At 46.6% G+C, this 14,806-nt stretch overlaps 3 protein-coding genes across 4 annotated transcripts in view; 2 read left to right on the forward strand and 1 right to left on the reverse strand.

Moving 5' to 3' along the window:
* Positions 1–38: 38 nt before the first annotated feature.
* Positions 39–4,166, reverse strand: LOC101774406 (protein trichome birefringence-like 10). The gene is made up of 4 exons (XM_004977496.3): positions 3,535–4,166; positions 1,849–2,244; positions 1,153–1,311; positions 39–881 (listed from the first exon to the last, which is right to left on the reverse strand). Exons 1-4 carry the CDS (start codon positions 3,975–3,977, stop codon positions 503–505), a joined length of 1,377 nt encoding a protein of 458 aa, XP_004977553.1. The 5' UTR covers positions 3,978–4,166; the 3' UTR covers positions 39–502.
* An 898-nt stretch (positions 4,167–5,064) lies between these two features.
* LOC101774808 (cation/calcium exchanger 5) lies at positions 5,065–7,763 on the forward strand. The gene is made up of 2 exons (XM_004977497.3): positions 5,065–5,948; positions 6,922–7,763. The coding sequence occupies exons 1-2, from the start codon at positions 5,232–5,234 to the stop codon at positions 7,684–7,686; spliced, it is 1,482 nt and encodes a 493-aa protein (XP_004977554.1). The 5' UTR covers positions 5,065–5,231; the 3' UTR covers positions 7,687–7,763.
* Positions 7,764–12,286: 4,523 nt separating this feature from the next.
* Positions 12,287–14,806, forward strand: part of LOC101775479 (stem-specific protein TSJT1) — a 4,363-nt gene continuing 1,843 nt past the window's right edge. For both annotated transcript variants that reach the window (XM_004977499.2, XM_022828298.1), the window contains exon 1: positions 12,287–12,629. In XM_004977499.2, coding sequence (XP_004977556.1) covers positions 12,427–12,629 — 203 coding nt within the window. In that variant the 5' untranslated portion in view covers positions 12,287–12,426. The remainder of the gene's footprint in view (positions 12,630–14,806) is intronic.

Here is a 14,806-nt window from a genome sequence, read left to right on the forward strand (position 1 = left end):
CAGGCACGAAATATGAAGGAGCCATGCAGATCGAGCAGTGGAGGAAATATTGCAGTTTACAAATTCTTGAATCACATGCAGTGAGTTTTGGTTAAAAACCATTGCCAAATTCGCTGCCGCCGCTACATATTTACATACGGTTCTGTTCACATGCAGTGAGCTAAGCTATGTTCACCACCGCTAACACTAATAGCCTCCGCATGAAACATACGGTTTTCCTTAAAAGCTGAACAGTCTTCTACCTCTGCTCAGCTGTTCACCAACCTCGACATGTACAAACACGGCAGGGTGCTGCAGCTTCCTGCAAACTGACACCCACTATCCAAAAATGTGTCTCGCCATTCTGGCATCCTACCTAATTGGTGTGTGATCAATCAACAGTGCCATCGCTCAGGATTACTTTGAAGCTTGCTTTGCCAATGACCAGCGGCTGCATTTACCTTACCAGTTACCACCTCCCTCTTCAGACTTCAGACAGGGAGCACTTAGCAGATCATCATTATCAGCCAGTGTTCGGAGTTATAGTACCAGAAAGGGAAAGATTCTGATCTGTCTTCGTATGCCTTTTCATGACGAGGGCGTATAGAAGCTCATTCCAGGTATCCGGGACACCCGGCAGGCACCAGTGGCTGCAATCCTGTTTGTAGCGAGGGACGGGTCCTGACGGGCTTAGGTATACCGAGAGGTGGCCGTCTTTCCGCTGAGCTGTCATCTGTGTCACATTCAGCATATCTAATCCAGAAAGCTTGGGTCTCAGATTGTTCCCTAGAACATCATTCACAGGTTTAAGCAGATCATCCCATTCTTCCAGCGATTCGGGTGGAGTCAAATCTGGAAGAGTTTCCAAGTGACAGCTCCCTCCAGTCTTCCAGTCACCACCTCTGCATAATATATAGATGACTCCAGATTAAAGAAACAGTTTTAACATATTCACTGGAAAACACATCTTAATAATGTATTTTGATATAGCTTTCAGAATAATGAATAGGAAAATATGAGTGCTGCTTAAGGCTTCAAGCACTTTTCACAGTAATATGATTTACTTTGAACATAGCATAAAAGAATCTCAAACACTATCTGATCATTCTTGAGAAAGGAAACAGATGAGGCAGGTGATCACTGACTCACCGCTAACTGAGCAATTATACAGACCTGAAATGCACAGGAGCATATGTACGATAGATGACATGGGTCTTGCTTGTGTTAACTTCTCTGTGAAGCCAATCGGACAATGTCTGTATTGATCTTCGGTATGCATCAGTAACAGTCATATCCATTTCCACCTCATCACCTTCTTGGAAGTAGGCACCCCTGATTTAACACATAACAGCAAGTCAGCTTCAAGTAGGCATAAGATTCAACTATGGTTATCAGAAAATGTGATGCTTTTTTTTTCTAAAAAAGGTGTTATAAAGTATGATTTAACAGATTCAGGATCGCACCATTTTCTCCAATAGCTAACAGCAAATTATATGTATGAATATATGCCATGACCTCATGGGTGTGGATAACTAGGTACTAATATTAAAGAATTAAAAGTGCTGCCACATCACTGGTAAAAGTGTGAAGTACATTAAGTCTGAAATTGAAAGGTGAATTCTTGATCTTCATGATCACATTTCAACAAAACAAAAATATTATAAAGAAACTAAACAGAAAAGAAACAATAATGAAAAAAAATCTTGAATGTATGGATCAGATAGCTATTTCTCTACGAAATTACTGATATAAGAACTAACTGAAGGTGATACCACTGTGATCTTAATAAAGATCATTCACATCTAAAAAGAATTGTCGCCAAGTGAAGCACATAATACTACTAAGTCCATAATCCAAGTTTATCCTTACCCCCTTATTGTTTTCTCAATGTTCCACCAGTGCCCAGTGTTGAAGATCAATACATCAGCATCCTTCCACTTACCCCGATCAGACATCCAATCCATGGCATCCACTCGAATCGTGTACTTAACAATCTCAGGGGCTCCAGCTGGAGCACGACCTTGAAGGACTATAAAAGGGGATCTGTAGTATTCCACAGTGCAGCTGTAGTCTCTAAAGTTGAAAATCAAGAAACCCATGTGCTTTGTGATGGGACTCCCATTAACTTCATAGATTGAACTCTTGTTATGAACAGCAGTAGAGAGCATACAAAGTAGGGACTCCCATTGGTTCCTTCCAATCGAATCACCAACAAATACTACTCTTCTGTTCCTCAGCTTCTCCAGCATGCTTTTGGCATCAAATCTAACAAATCAAAGAAAGAATATGACCATGTGAGAAAAAATGGCATCGATTATGCTAGAGTGGTAATGTAGATCTTCCAGATTGTTCTTCAGTCCTAAACCACAAGCACCAGACAGACATGATTTAGAACAAAGCCATGAACTTACAAACTAGAAAGTGTGATGGTTATAGGTTAACTTAAGTAGAAAGAAATTGATAATCCCAGTTATTCTTAGACTTCTTCGAAGGTTTTAATTTGCCACCAAAGGTTACCAATGTAATTCCTCTTTAATTTCCTCTATCATAATATGCAACCATTACGTATCATCTTTCAGTTTCAACACACCCTGAACATAAAACACGTAAGATTCCACTAAATGTCACAAGCAGCTTTGTCTAAAAAAAATGTCACAATCAGCAATTCAAACTAAGGATGTGCCCAATTAACTGCGGTTAATGAATTAACAATGCTACCAATGATGATGCCCGCACCGTGGAACCAACATTGTCAATAGCACATGCAACCAACACCATCAGTCCCTATTTTTAGCTTGTGAAATGAAATACACGTAATGTACAGGTGGCATTTGATGTTGGGTTCAATTCAGAGATAAGGGACATAAGAACAAACCTTTATGTCAACAGAAACAGCTGAGCGTTACAATCAAAGATTAGATAGAGGTGCATAATACTATCGGGTCAAGAAATAAATGGACGAGGCCATCTTCCCATCACAGGTTGCAAGATGGCAATGTCTTGACGACTGAATAATTAAAGAATGAATACTATTTGATTAACTACCTTCTTGAGGACTAACTATGTGTATAAACATTGCCTTCTGACCGAGTGGCAGGCAAAGGGCATCGAGTTTCCAATCGCACTACACAGTCCCATGCTGAAGTGGTGTCGACAGCCTCGTGTTGCAATAATCTAATGGCAAATTGCGCATCCACCGATCCAAACCTAACTAATGACCTGACGGAGTGTCCTCCTGAGTACTAAAGGACCCTTGTTGGAAGTTGAAAGTTTGAACTAGCACTGTCAAATTTAGATTGGTTCGAAAAACAATGCAGCATGAAAATTCAACTGAGATGCCCAAGTCAAATTTTTAGACTGATTCAACTAACAATGCAGCATGAAATTTCAACTGAGATGCCCAAGTTTCTTCACTTCGACAAGCTTAAGAAATCTACCGCGAGTTCTGGAGACGCTCAAGTGGATTCTCAACTACACCCCCGAATCCAGCAGGCAAACGGGGCAACCGCCAATGGAGGAAAGGAAGAAGCAAGTAACGAATCCAGACCAACCCACCTGGGGAGATCGCAGCGCGTCGGCTGCCACCGCCACTTGGTGTAGGACGCGTCGGGGCGGCCGTTCTCGGAGCAGCGGAAGCCGACGTCGAGGAAGGGGCAGTCCCTGGAGTCGTAGAGCGGGTATCCGCCGTCGGCCCGCACCCACTCCCCGTCGAACAGGTCGCACTCCTCCTCATTACCCGCCGCCGCCGCCGCCACCTTCCTTCGCGTTTGAGCCTCCGCAGCCTCTGCCTCGGCCGCGATGGAGACCCCGCCGGCCCAGAGCCTCCGGGGCGCCGCCGCCAGCGCGCCCGACGAGCAGCGGAGCGAGGCGGCGCAGAGCAGCACCAGCAGCGCGGCCGCCGCCACCGCCGCCGCGGCCAGCCCCGCCAGGCCGGCCCTCTCGAGCGGGCCCTTGGCCGCCCGCCGCGCCAGGCGCTTCACCGGCGAGCCCAGCACCATTGCCGCCGCCGCCGCCGCCTCCGGAAGCGGAACCAGTAACGGAGTCCGACAGCAGGGGCAAAGGTTTTCTTCGTTCCGCGCCCTGGTGCTTCGGGCCTCGGTGCGTGTCGCCCCGCCGCGCGGGCACCTGGAGCCTGGGGGTCTAGTCAGAGGAGCGGTGCGTGCCGCGTGCGCTGCGTGAGTGTCGTGCGCCCGCGTGCAGGAGGTGGAGGAAGTTGTTGGCGGAGATGGCGATTGGCGTGGGGAAGCCGAATCTGTCTATGCCTAGTTCATTCGTTACGGTTGGATTTCAGGCACGTGGTGGAATCCCAAATGTCTACTTGATTGTACTAGTAGTAATCACCGCGCTGTCGATTGCCAGTTTGTCACACGCCATTACCAATCACGGCTGCGATCAGTGCGCGGCGGTTAGCCTTGTAAACAGGGGGCACCGAGCGAGCAGTTGAGACTTGAGAGGCCATGAATTCGGCCGTGCCGGCCTTGCAAGGCCAAGGTAGGAGAGTTGTCAAGGCCAAGGTATGTGCTAGTCTTCATCATGGGTGGGGTAATCCCAATCGGTTGGTAATCCTCACCCTCCTGTCCTGGGTTGCGGCTTTAATCGACTGCGTTCATTTTTTTTCCCCATAAGAAGCGCGTTCATTTTAGTTAGTGTGTGTGCTTGCGATGGGAGATGATGGGAACGGAACTGGAAGGTTGCTGGGATGTGCTTCGTGCACCAGGATTGCCGCAGTCATCAGCCCATAAAAAGGCTCATTGCGGACCAGGTTCCTGGCCCATGAGAAAGGGATATCAGTTTATCTGATATGTGGGCCATGTGCCCACTTCGATATTAAATTTATTTTTTGTGGGGAGGGTCCAGGGCCCTCAAGCGTCGTTTGGGCTTTGCACTACAGCCCTAGCCTGGCGCAAACCAAATCAAAGTAGAAATTTCGTAGGCCCCAAATGGGCCTTCTCTACCTTGCTTAAGGTCCATACCGCATACCCCCCCGGGGCCTGTTCCCCCACTGGGCCTGTAGCCCTCCCGGTCAAACCTCACTTCACACTTGCTGCGTTTCGACCTCCTTCCACCAAGCTAGTTTGGCAGCGGCCACTCCGCGTCGGCGTCCGTGCCGTTCCCCCTCCCCCACTCGCTGCCACTGCCATCTCCGCAGTACAGATTCCCCACCAATCCCCCAATTCGGCGACCCCCGCGCCCGCCCCCGGCATTCCCCCGCCGTGCACCGCACAGCACGGGCACCGGCACCGGCGCATGGCATGGCCTCCCCCGCGGAGGAGACCTGCGCCGCCTCCTCCGCCCTCGCCCACCCGCCGGGCCTCCTCGACTACGCCGCCATCCACTCCTGCCTCCTCCGCGGCGACGCCCGCCTCTCCCTCCCGCTCCTCGCGCTCCTCCTGCTCCTCCACTTCCGCTTCCTCGCCGCCTCCGCCTCCGCGCACTTCACCCCCGCCGTGTCCCGCCTCGCCGCGCGCCTCCGCCTCTCCCCGTCCATGGCCGCCGTCACGCTCCTCGCGCTCGGCAACGGCGCGCCCGACGCGTTCGCGTCCGCCGCCGCGCTGGGGGGACCCGGAGGGATGCCCAGGGCGGGGCTCGCGGCGATCCTCTCCGCCGGCGCCTTCGTCTCCGCGTTCGTCGTGGGCGCCGTCGCGCTCATCGCCGCGCCGTTCGCCGTCCCGCCGGCGCCGTTCGCGCGGGACGTCTTCTTCTACCTCCTCGCGGCGTCCGGGCTCTTCTACATCTACCTCAGCGCCGAGATCTTCCTGTGGCAGGCCGTGGGGCTTGTCCTCTTCTACGTCTTCTTCGTGGGGTTAGTGTTCTACATGGATTTGGGTGGTGACGAGGGGAAGGCAGTGGCCAACTCCGCCGCAGAACTGCAGATGGCGAATGGCATCGGCCGTGTAGCCATGGACTTGCCAGTAACAGTGGAGGATCACAAGCAACAAGACTCTGCTTTGTGTACGATGCTCAAGAAGGTATGCATCCATCAACTTGCAGTTAATTTCTGTGCTTACTTAGTCATTGTTAAAGTCCAATATCTCAGTAGAATAGCAGTTGCCGGGGACAACAATTCCAGTGCTTACAGTCTGTTTGGTGGGGTCTGCAGATTGAACATACTTGCCTGAAAATGCTGAAAGTTGTTGTTTGTTTATCTGCAACTTTCATCACTTAGTTGACTTAGCCCCCTTTTTCTGGAGTACGTTTGACTTTTGATTTGAACATTAGTGACTGGATTCCAATGTGAGAACCAGACAACCAGATTACCCCAAGCAGCAAATGTTTAGGTGAAATTTCAGCAGTGTGTAACAGTTTCTCTTTATAATTTCAGTATGCATACTTATCCTATGCCGGTCAAACTAGTATTAGTCCACTAGCAACTTAGCAAGGTTGCTTATATCACTGGAATATAATGATGATACACAGCTCTCCTGTGTATTCGAGAAAAAAAAGATATCATTGGAATATGGACGAGCATCGCAAACTACTCTTTCTTCATGCTACCCTCATTGCAGCTTTGCTAATTCCCAAGAGGTCCAATGCATAGTTCGGACACTTCTAGACCAAGCACCAAACCTAGCTAATCAAGCTTATAGGCAAATCAGACAGAAGTGAACTATGGTTGTATTCCTTTTCTGCCAAATCGGTTTGCATCAAATGCAAAGTATTTTCTATTACATAGAGGCTGCCTTAGCTTAGGCCCCTAGCAAGCATAAGATTTTGTTGTTCCTGTGTATTAGTTCAGAAGGATTAGCGAGATTAGATTACATATTGCTGAACTTGGCTAAAAAATTGAATACATCCACTGTGAGGCTATGAGCTAACACAATGGAACGCGTGTGTATATATGACACTGCATCACTTCACATACCCGTAACTTGTGAGAAAGTTTCCTCTCGTTCTCTTCATTTTTTTTTTTTTGATATTGATTAGTGTCTCTGCATCTGGCAGGTCACAGAAGTTTGGGAGTGGCCCATTGCATTTGTTCTGAAGCTCACCATACCATCAACCCTTCCTTCTGAGTGGAACAAAGTTTACATTTGTGCAAACATCTGTCTATGCCCTCTCTTACTCCTGTATTCTTTCAGTTCATTCATTCCTCTAGATACCCAAATAGTGTTTCTTCTCCCTCAAATCCGTTTCCCTATATGGTCCGTGGTTCTTTTTGCTAGCTTGTGCTTGGCTCTATCCCACTTCCTTCTAGAGAAAGAAGCCCCAGAATCAGAAAACATTCCAAGCACCCTCATCTCTTTCATCATGAGTGTCTTCTGGATCTCAACCATGGCTGGGGAGCTTCTGAACTGCCTTGCGGCTATTGGAATCATCATGGATTTCCCTCCAGCTATCCTCGGAATGACGGTGCTGGCATGGGGGAATTCTGTTGGTGACCTTGTCGCGGACGTTGCGTTGGCCAGGGCTGGTCAGCCTACAATCGCCATGGCAGGCTGCTTTGCTGGCCCAATGTTCAATATGCTGGTGGGGTTGGGAACTGCACTCGTAGTACAAACAGCAAGAGTGTACCCCAAAGCTTATGTACTTGAATTCCATGTTGGGATCGTTGTTGCATTTGTATTTCTTCTTCTGAGCTTGATGGGCACCCTGTTGGTGGTCACCTGGGCTAGGTTTAGAGTACCCAGATTTTGGGGCTACTGCCTTATGGGGATATACGTCTTGTTTACCGTAGTGAGTATCGCTATTGCGAGCACTTCTGGATGATACTACACATTGTTTACAAACTGAAGATTCTGTTTATCCTAGTTGGTTAGTTGGGTACATCCATTTTATTGTTTGGATTGAAATGAGAAACTTCAGTACAAATACAGATACAGCTGAGAAAGACATGGATGAGAAGAACATAGAGGAAACCAGAACCACTGTTCTGGTAAAATTGCTCAAAGGGCATCAGGAAAAAGAAAAAGGGGAAAAGTAGTACAATAATAATAAAATTGTAACATTATGGATTGGAGAATAGATTAACGATTCTGAACTTTGTGGGCGCCTGCTGGGACGAGATCGAGGAGACACGCCGCGTCCGTCGCCTATCACACACGGAAACACCTAGACATAAGCTCGCTGCCTAGTGCCTCACCGGCCAGGCCACGTCAGAGGGCGCTGTTCTTGGCACTCGATGGCGCACCCGCCGGAAAAAAGAGTGGTCGCTTCCCAGCTCCGCCATCGGAGGAGACTCGCCGCCGGCTGCTGCGTTCTTGGGCAAGGCCGCGGCTCACCGGAGGGGGCCAGCGCAACGAACCGTGGCGCGGGGGGACGGTGGGTCTCCATGGCTTGCAACGTGTTGATCACCGCCGCAAGTCCGATCAGACGGTTACAAGACCCGGGGTCATTTACCGTCCACCCTGGACGGTAACTGAAACAGCGACCCGCCCCCAAGCTCGGCCAGGCCGGCACTATCGACAGTAACCACGCCGTCGCCAGATGATCCGGCCGTGCGTTGCGTTGGCGTACGGTCTCGGAGCTATACGCGTGCGTCGCAGTTCGTCGAGACCTGTGCTGACGTCCTCTGTGGTGGCGCTGCCCAAAATCGCTCAGAGTAAACTGGGTCAGTTTCTGTGCTTGTGGATTTCGGGCCAGGCCACCAATAATGGCCTGTGCATTCCACCTGTGGGCTCGCAGCCATGCGTTCAAGCGGCCCATGCCGCCGCCTTCTCCCGCCGCCCGCGGCCAGCACTGCACGACTCCATGGCCTCGCTCACCGGTCGCCCCCTGCAGCTGATGATGTCCCTGTACTGCCTCTCAAAAGCGTGGGTGTGGCCGTGCTACTATTCTTCAGAATAAAATTTCTTTTCGCGAGATGGTATGTATGTATATTCTTCAGAATTTACTTTCTGGTAGGCAAGGTTGTTGAGGCAAGCAAAGAGCAAAATCTCTTGTCGTTTAAGCGTCCGAATGATGTTAATTAACCTTCGTTTGCCACAAGCATCTGCATCAAAGCCAACATGTCGTGGTAATTAACAATAGAAACCCTTGATAAAAAATTAACAATAGAAGAAAAGAGGATTATAAACTAATAGCACAAGGAATCAACCTGGAAGCTAGCATAGAGAAACCTTCTAGGTTTCATAACCATCATTTCCTCGGAAGCATCATGGACTTCGGCTGGAGAAAGGTCTGGTTTTGGAACCTTGGCGGCAAACTATGGGCACGTAGCATTCCTGCACAGTTACTCGAAGATGCGCTCGCATAGCAATGGTAGCATGTGTACTTCGTCAAAGTAGGCATGCAATGCAATACAACTCGTTAAGTCATATTCAACCTCCAAGTTGTATTCTATGTTTTATCTGATGGATAAACATGCTGAAAGTGAAAGGGAACCTCCATGCCTAGATTCTTATTTGTTTTTTTTTCTAAGTCTTGTGTTTCCCCTGAACGCAGCAATCACCTTGGAGGTGATTGGAACTCAATTATATTATTCCGATAGACTGATAGCAGCCAAGTTGCACGGCCCCTTGTTTCCATCATTTCCAGGCCAGAGAAAGCAGAAGCAAATAAACCCGTGCATTGCTCATCACCAGAAATATTTTTTACAAAGTCACCAGAAATGCCTTGTGAACCCTGTACACGAAGCTCTTGGATCCTTCTTCCTCACGGCTCTTGGAAAAACATCTTATAATTGGCTGCATTTCAAACAATCAATATTACATGACCATGGTCTGTTCGACAAGTATATCTCTAAATGGAAGAACCAAAAATTGCATGTGGTTGCAGCGTCGGAGATGCAAAGTTCCGACCACTTAAACCGAATTATTATGAACCATAGATGGGAGTCAGCGATTGAAGGTGACGGTGCAGTGCTTCATCAGTTGGATTCCTTTGCAGCGCACCTAGACCACCTAATTAATTAAGCTTCACGAACACGATCAGGGGGTGAATCACATGGGCTAGATTCTCTCTGCAGTACACGAGTCATGCAAGAAAATTCGCTAATCTGTGGGTCCTTTGTCTTACCCAACATCCAGTGCTGTGGGCGCCCATTGGTTTCTGAATAACAAGAATATTTCTTCACTTGCTCAGTACGTACGGGTCCGAGTAACCAACTTGTACATAGATTCATGAGACGGCAAGACTTGAAAGAACGAATTTTGCAAGAAAATATAATGATTTCAAAATACACTTGCAGAACTGAGCCTGATCCTGGACTATGTAAAGCTACTTGAGGTGAGAATAATGACCGCAAACAAAAGGAAAAATTACAGTAGGAAAATGTGATTTGTGCAGTAAAACCTAATTAGCTTTGATCAAAGATATTGCGTACAAGTTATACTTTATATGTATGAAGATGATATGCCTAATATCATAAGTATTAGTTACAACAATGCATTTTTTACAATCTTCCTTTAAACATATGATGGCAAATTTGTTGGTGAAATCGACATTTCTTTGAGTTCAGAACATCAAAAACATCACTTTTTGAGTAACTAGATGGAGTAAGCTCCGCCCCATTCACCAAGACAGCAACGTTAGGTAAACAGAATTGAGCATCATACTACCACGGACCTGCCATGTCATTGTGTCAACTTCTTGCCACAGATGCTGAGCCACCTGTCAGCGATTCCTTGCTCCTTGGTCACCTTAAGAATATTCTTCAAGATTTCTTTTCTTCTCACCAATTAGCAAGGAGTCTGATGCAACATGCCACTCCATCCAGCTTGCGGGGTTTTGTTTTTGTGATTAATCGGCACGTATCACGGCATACGTAAGTTCATATATTCATTCTTAATATAATGTCACTCGCTAACCAATCGAATTGATTGCTTTATTAGGTCAAAATAATGGAGTATTTTTGTTGTGCTTACGAGCTATGAACATGATAGCCCGATAGTGATTTTTTTTTTTGGGTAAGGCCGATAGTGATCGATAGATAATCTGAATGAATGGAGATAAATGAAGCCACTGAATCCATCTTTTCATATTTTGTTCAAGAGTAAAAACCTCTCCAACACCAATGTAGCATTGTACCTCGAGTGGAAATTTCTGTGTGCAGACCTTTATAGGTTTGTGAGATATCTTGTGCAAACACTTTGAAATCACTTTCTTTCCACCGTGGCCAGGCTAGATTGATGAACCACGACCACATCTTGAATTAATTATGTTTAATTTTTGGCAAAATTTACTGCCACTACTTGTTTTATGTGTTTGTCGTCGGTGGGCGAATATAAAAATCTTCTTAGCAGCTGTGTCATTATTTCAGGCAGTTTTCTGATTCTTATTGTGTTTTCCGTCATGTCCAGATTACTTAACTACTTATCACATTCGTGGCACTGAAATAGACTCGTTTGAGCAAATAAACATATGAGCCACACGTATTTACTTCACGGAATCTCGTTAGGTAATCCTGACAGTAATCTAGCTGACTAACGGTAACTGAATCCTCTGTTGGTATGGGCCCGTAGCCAACAGTGACCTGCTTGCTATTTGATTCCTAATTGGTTTCTTCTCCATCGTACCAAAAGCAACTTAATTGGCGCTAATTGGTTTCTTCCCAGCTGTGGTTCACTAAGAATTCTTTTGCTAATCTTTACATGCACATAGTTAACGTGCAGCTGTCGTTTTTAGTGGGGAAACTAGTATTTGTGGCACAGCATCGCAAGAGTGAAAAAGGAGTGTCTAGTGGACTGGGGGAGCCTGGAGCGCTACGTCAGATCTTCTGAGTGCTTCACATACTCTGTCCACAAAACCTGTGGGTTTGTGTGTGGTGTGGGTGTTTTCCATAGAAGATAGCAAGGGGTTAGCAACATATTTTCATCCATACCTGTGGCTAACATAAGCTTGAAATGTCCTAAAACCTCAATGGTAAGTACGTAACACGATCGTCAGTAAAGCGTTGATGGCCTCCGGTTGGGAAAAGATTCCATGAGTACACGCCCTCACCCATTAGCATTTTTCCGGCTTTCTGAGAGATCAGAGAGTACGTGAAATAAAAGTCCCCCTTTCTGAGAGATCAGAGTGCCCAATTTCCCATGGCACGCATCAATAAAAGTCCCCCTTTTCTTTCAGAAAAAAGTGTATACAGGAAGCTCTCTCTGAAAGTCCTGATGTCTGATGATGGGTTAGATGGTAAGACACGATGAATACTGCGAGTACCCTGTAAGGACGGGCACTGCCACGTCGACGCTCACGAGATGTTCGAAACAAGGTGCGAAAAAGGAGCCGGATAACAGAAAGTTGGTAACACTAGTAGCAAGCAAACACTGGATGCCAGGTGGGGTCCACGTCACGGTCATTAGCCGAACCGAGGCAGCGGCCCTGCTCGGCTACCTCCCTACCTTGGATCCGCGGCTATATAAGCCACCTCGCCTTCCCCCCCTCCATCGCTCCATCCTTTCTCCGTTCAAGGAGTGTGGAAGCAGGAAGCTTATGCTACCTTGACTAATTAGCAAGGGAGAGTAGTATTAGTAGGATCCGTAGGTTCTTTTTGGTAGCTAGGTTGATTAGGTGAAGATGTTGGCGGTGTTCAGCGGCGAGGTTGTGGAGGTGCCGGCGGAGCTGGTGGCGGCCGGCAGCCGGACGCCGTCGCCCAAGACCAGGGCGTCGGAGCTCGTCAGCCGCTTCCTGGGGAGCTCGGAGCCGGCCGTGTCCATGCAGCTGGCCGACCTCGGGCACCTCGCCTACTCCCACACCAACCAGGCCCTCCTCCGCCCAAGGTACATGCTCTGGTAGTGGTAGCCTAGTGTCATGGACATGGACATGGATGGGGGATTCTCTTCTCTGTTTTTTTTCCCCCTTCTAGGAAGCTCCATCAGCTGACAGACTGAAAAGTAGTATCCTTTTTCTCCTGTGTTTCGCAAGATCCTAGGATGGATTCACTTATTCATTCAAGGTGATTTGCGTAGATCAGCCTGTAGTTCTTCCTAGAACAAACAGAGTCAGTTGCTCTGTTCTGTTTTTCAGTTACTCAAGTCTGAACAGCACTAGTGCTGCTGACATGATGTCACACGAAGAGCGAGCCTGGCAAACTAATTAGGCAGCTAAATAATTCGAATCTGTATTATCTAGGGCCCATCTTGTGTGTCAATAATTCGAAAGTTTTTTTTTTCTTCATATCGGAGACATGCTGCTTTTCTGAAAGAAAGTGGGCAATAATTAATACTGTTTCCTGATCCATTTGTGTAGCTGTAGGACCTACCAACCCTACTTGGTTTATCGTCTTCTGAATCCATAATCGTCAGCCACAAAAGATTAGCCAGGAAATGACAGGGCACAGAGATTTGCGGCTGCCCATTAAGCCAGTGGGATTTTCAGGCTGTTATCCGAGTTTTTTATGTATAGTTTGTTCAGAAACTGACAATAACTAAGTTGGTCTGCAGTGTAGATGTACGTCCAATGAGTTGTCATTAGTAATGTAAATTTTACATGCCTATTTCTTGTTTGTTCCTCCTAGTTCGTTTATTCCCCTTAATTTATGTTTCTTTCAAAAAAAATTTAAAAAACAAGTAGGCCGGAACGTACGCGGAGGCATTTTTTCTGTCAGGAATTAAAAAAACCATGTAGACTACTTCCTCCGTTTCAAATTATAGATCATTTTAGCTTTTCTAAATTCATAATATTTATTTACTTTGTATGTAGACATAAACATATATAAAACTATGCACCTAGAAAAACTAAAACGACCTATAAATTGGAACGGAGGAAGTAGCAAATAAACAGAGGACCTATAAATAAGCATGCGTCCATTTCTAAGGGTACCAACGTCAAACGGTCGGTGATGATCACATAAGAAAGACGAAACGATAAGAAGTTGCGTCTGGATGTATATGTTTTGACGTGGACGTGTAAATACCATTTATATTTATTTATAAAAAAGGAGACCTTGTTTTCCAAAAAAAAAGGGAGAAACTAATGAAGGAGGCCTTCACTTCCCACACGTAGGGTGTGCACAATTTGGACGTCAACGTCATGCCACCTTCCACAGACAAAGGTGTCATCAGCTGACCTGCCAACAAACGATGGAGCCTCATATTCTCCGATAGGCGGCTACTGAAAGATCAATGACCCAACTATCGTTTAATGAAAGCGACAAGCCTGTGCGATCTACTGGATAAATAATCTTTTTTAAAAAATAGGACTCAAGAACCGTGACGATATGGAGCAAGTATGATTTGTTCCCTTTATTTTAGTTGTGCAGAGCTAAATGTTCACATGGTTCAGTTCATAATAGAGGCAGAGGCGCTTGGTAGTCTAATGGTAATCCGGCTTTGCTGCCCACAGATCTGAAGAAAGTAAAGATGCACCCCCAGACGGTCTGTCAGGGCTATGATTTGTGGGGCCTGATTGCCCTGTGCTCTTATCCTTTCAGTACTAGGCGCATTCCCTGAAGAAGTAGCATCCAAGGAATTCCACTCCTTTACTCCATTCTGTTTGGCCTTTTCTTTCAATCATCACTTCACATCTTAGCTATTTTTCTTTTAAGCATTATCCATGTTTTTCCTTTTGTTAAGAACAAGCTTAAGTGTTCCAATTCTCGATGTTAGGTGCACCTAATTAATCTGAACTCTGGAGGTCTGAAGGATCATGTCCTTCAGTCATTCAAGAATATAGTTAAACTTTTCTGACTCTCTTTGGTCCTAATTTTCATTGTTTTGGCCATAGCAGCAGTGTAGTACAATGAAGATGCTTAGATAGTTAGATGCATTCACCTTCCAGTGGTTGCTAACAAGTGACGAAGGGGGTGTTTGGAAGGCATGTGCTAAATTTTAGCACATGTCACATCGGATGTTTGGACACTAATTAGGAGTATTAAACATAGTCTAATTACAAAACTAATTGCACAACCCCTAGGCTAAATCGCGAGACGAATCTATTAAGCCTAATTAGTCCATGA

The sequence above is a fragment of the Setaria italica genome, chromosome VII (genome assembly GCF_000263155.2).
Source record: "Setaria italica strain Yugu1 chromosome VII, Setaria_italica_v2.0, whole genome shotgun sequence".
NCBI lineage: Eukaryota > Viridiplantae > Streptophyta > Magnoliopsida > Poales > Poaceae > Setaria > Setaria italica.